This window comes from Myotis davidii, unplaced genomic scaffold (assembly GCF_000327345.1).
Source record: "Myotis davidii unplaced genomic scaffold, ASM32734v1 scaffold97, whole genome shotgun sequence".
NCBI lineage: Eukaryota > Metazoa > Chordata > Mammalia > Chiroptera > Vespertilionidae > Myotis > Myotis davidii.
The window spans coordinates 446,998-447,909 of NW_006289392.1; the positions used below are offsets into that span (position 1 = coordinate 446,998).

General features: G+C 57.7%; 1 protein-coding gene across 1 annotated transcript in view; it reads left to right on the forward strand.

The window, feature by feature from the left end:
• The window catches only part of PPP2R1B (protein phosphatase 2 regulatory subunit A, beta), a 44,904-nt gene continuing 43,992 nt past the window's right edge, over positions 1–912 (forward strand). Inside the window, exon 1 of the mRNA XM_006761573.2 lies at positions 1–87. Within this exon, the coding sequence (XP_006761636.1) occupies positions 1–87 (87 nt within the window). The remainder of the gene's footprint in view (positions 88–912) is intronic.

Below are 912 nucleotides of genomic sequence, written 5' to 3' on the forward strand. Positions count from 1 at the left end.
ATGCCTGTGATTGCTCCTCATGCTTATGTCTGGGGTGAAAAGCAAACCTTTGCAGAAGGCAGCATGATTCACATTCAAACGTATAGGGTACCCACCTAGGCAGATGTAGGCCTTGAGGAACAGACAAGCTTGGCTCTTTGGACTCTTTTGAACTCAACCTTAGGGAAATATTTTGGGATTTGGTGTAGGGTTTTGTTATTTTGGGGTGTTTTTCTGTTTTTGTTTAGTTTTTTTATACTATACTAGAGGCCCGGTGCACAAAAATTTGTGCACTCGGGGGGAAGGGGTGGTCCCTCAGCCTGGCCTGTGCCCTCTCGCAGTCTGGGACCCCTTGGAAGATAACGACCTGCTGGCTTAGGCCTGCTCCCGGGTGGCAGAGAGCAGGCCCAATCCCTAGGTGCAGACCCTGGTCAGGCTCAGAGCAGGGCCGATTGGGGAGTTGGCCAGTCACCCCGTCATGCACAGAGCAGGGCGGATTGGGAGGCTGCAATGCCACCCTCAGTCACGCTCAGGGTAGGGCCGATTGGGGGGTTGGGGCACCGCCCCCTGTCACACTCAAGGCAGGGCTGATGGGGAGGTTGCAGCGCCACCCCCTGTCACGCACATAGCAGGGCCAATCAGGGGGTTGGGGTGCTGCCCCCTGTCACACACAGAGCAAGGCCCATCAGGGGGTTGAGGAGCTCCCCCTGTCAGAGAGTAGGGCCGATAGGGGAGTTGGGGTGCCTTCCCCTGTCACACACAGAGCAGGGCCGATCAGGGGGTTGTGGCCCCGCCCCCTGTCACACACAGAGCCACAGGTCGATCAGGGGGTTTGGGCGCTGCCCCCTGTCACGCTGAACCCAGTGCCAGGAGGCCTCGCAGTTCCGCTGATCTCGGTGCTGGGAGGCATATTACCCTTTTACTATATAGCAT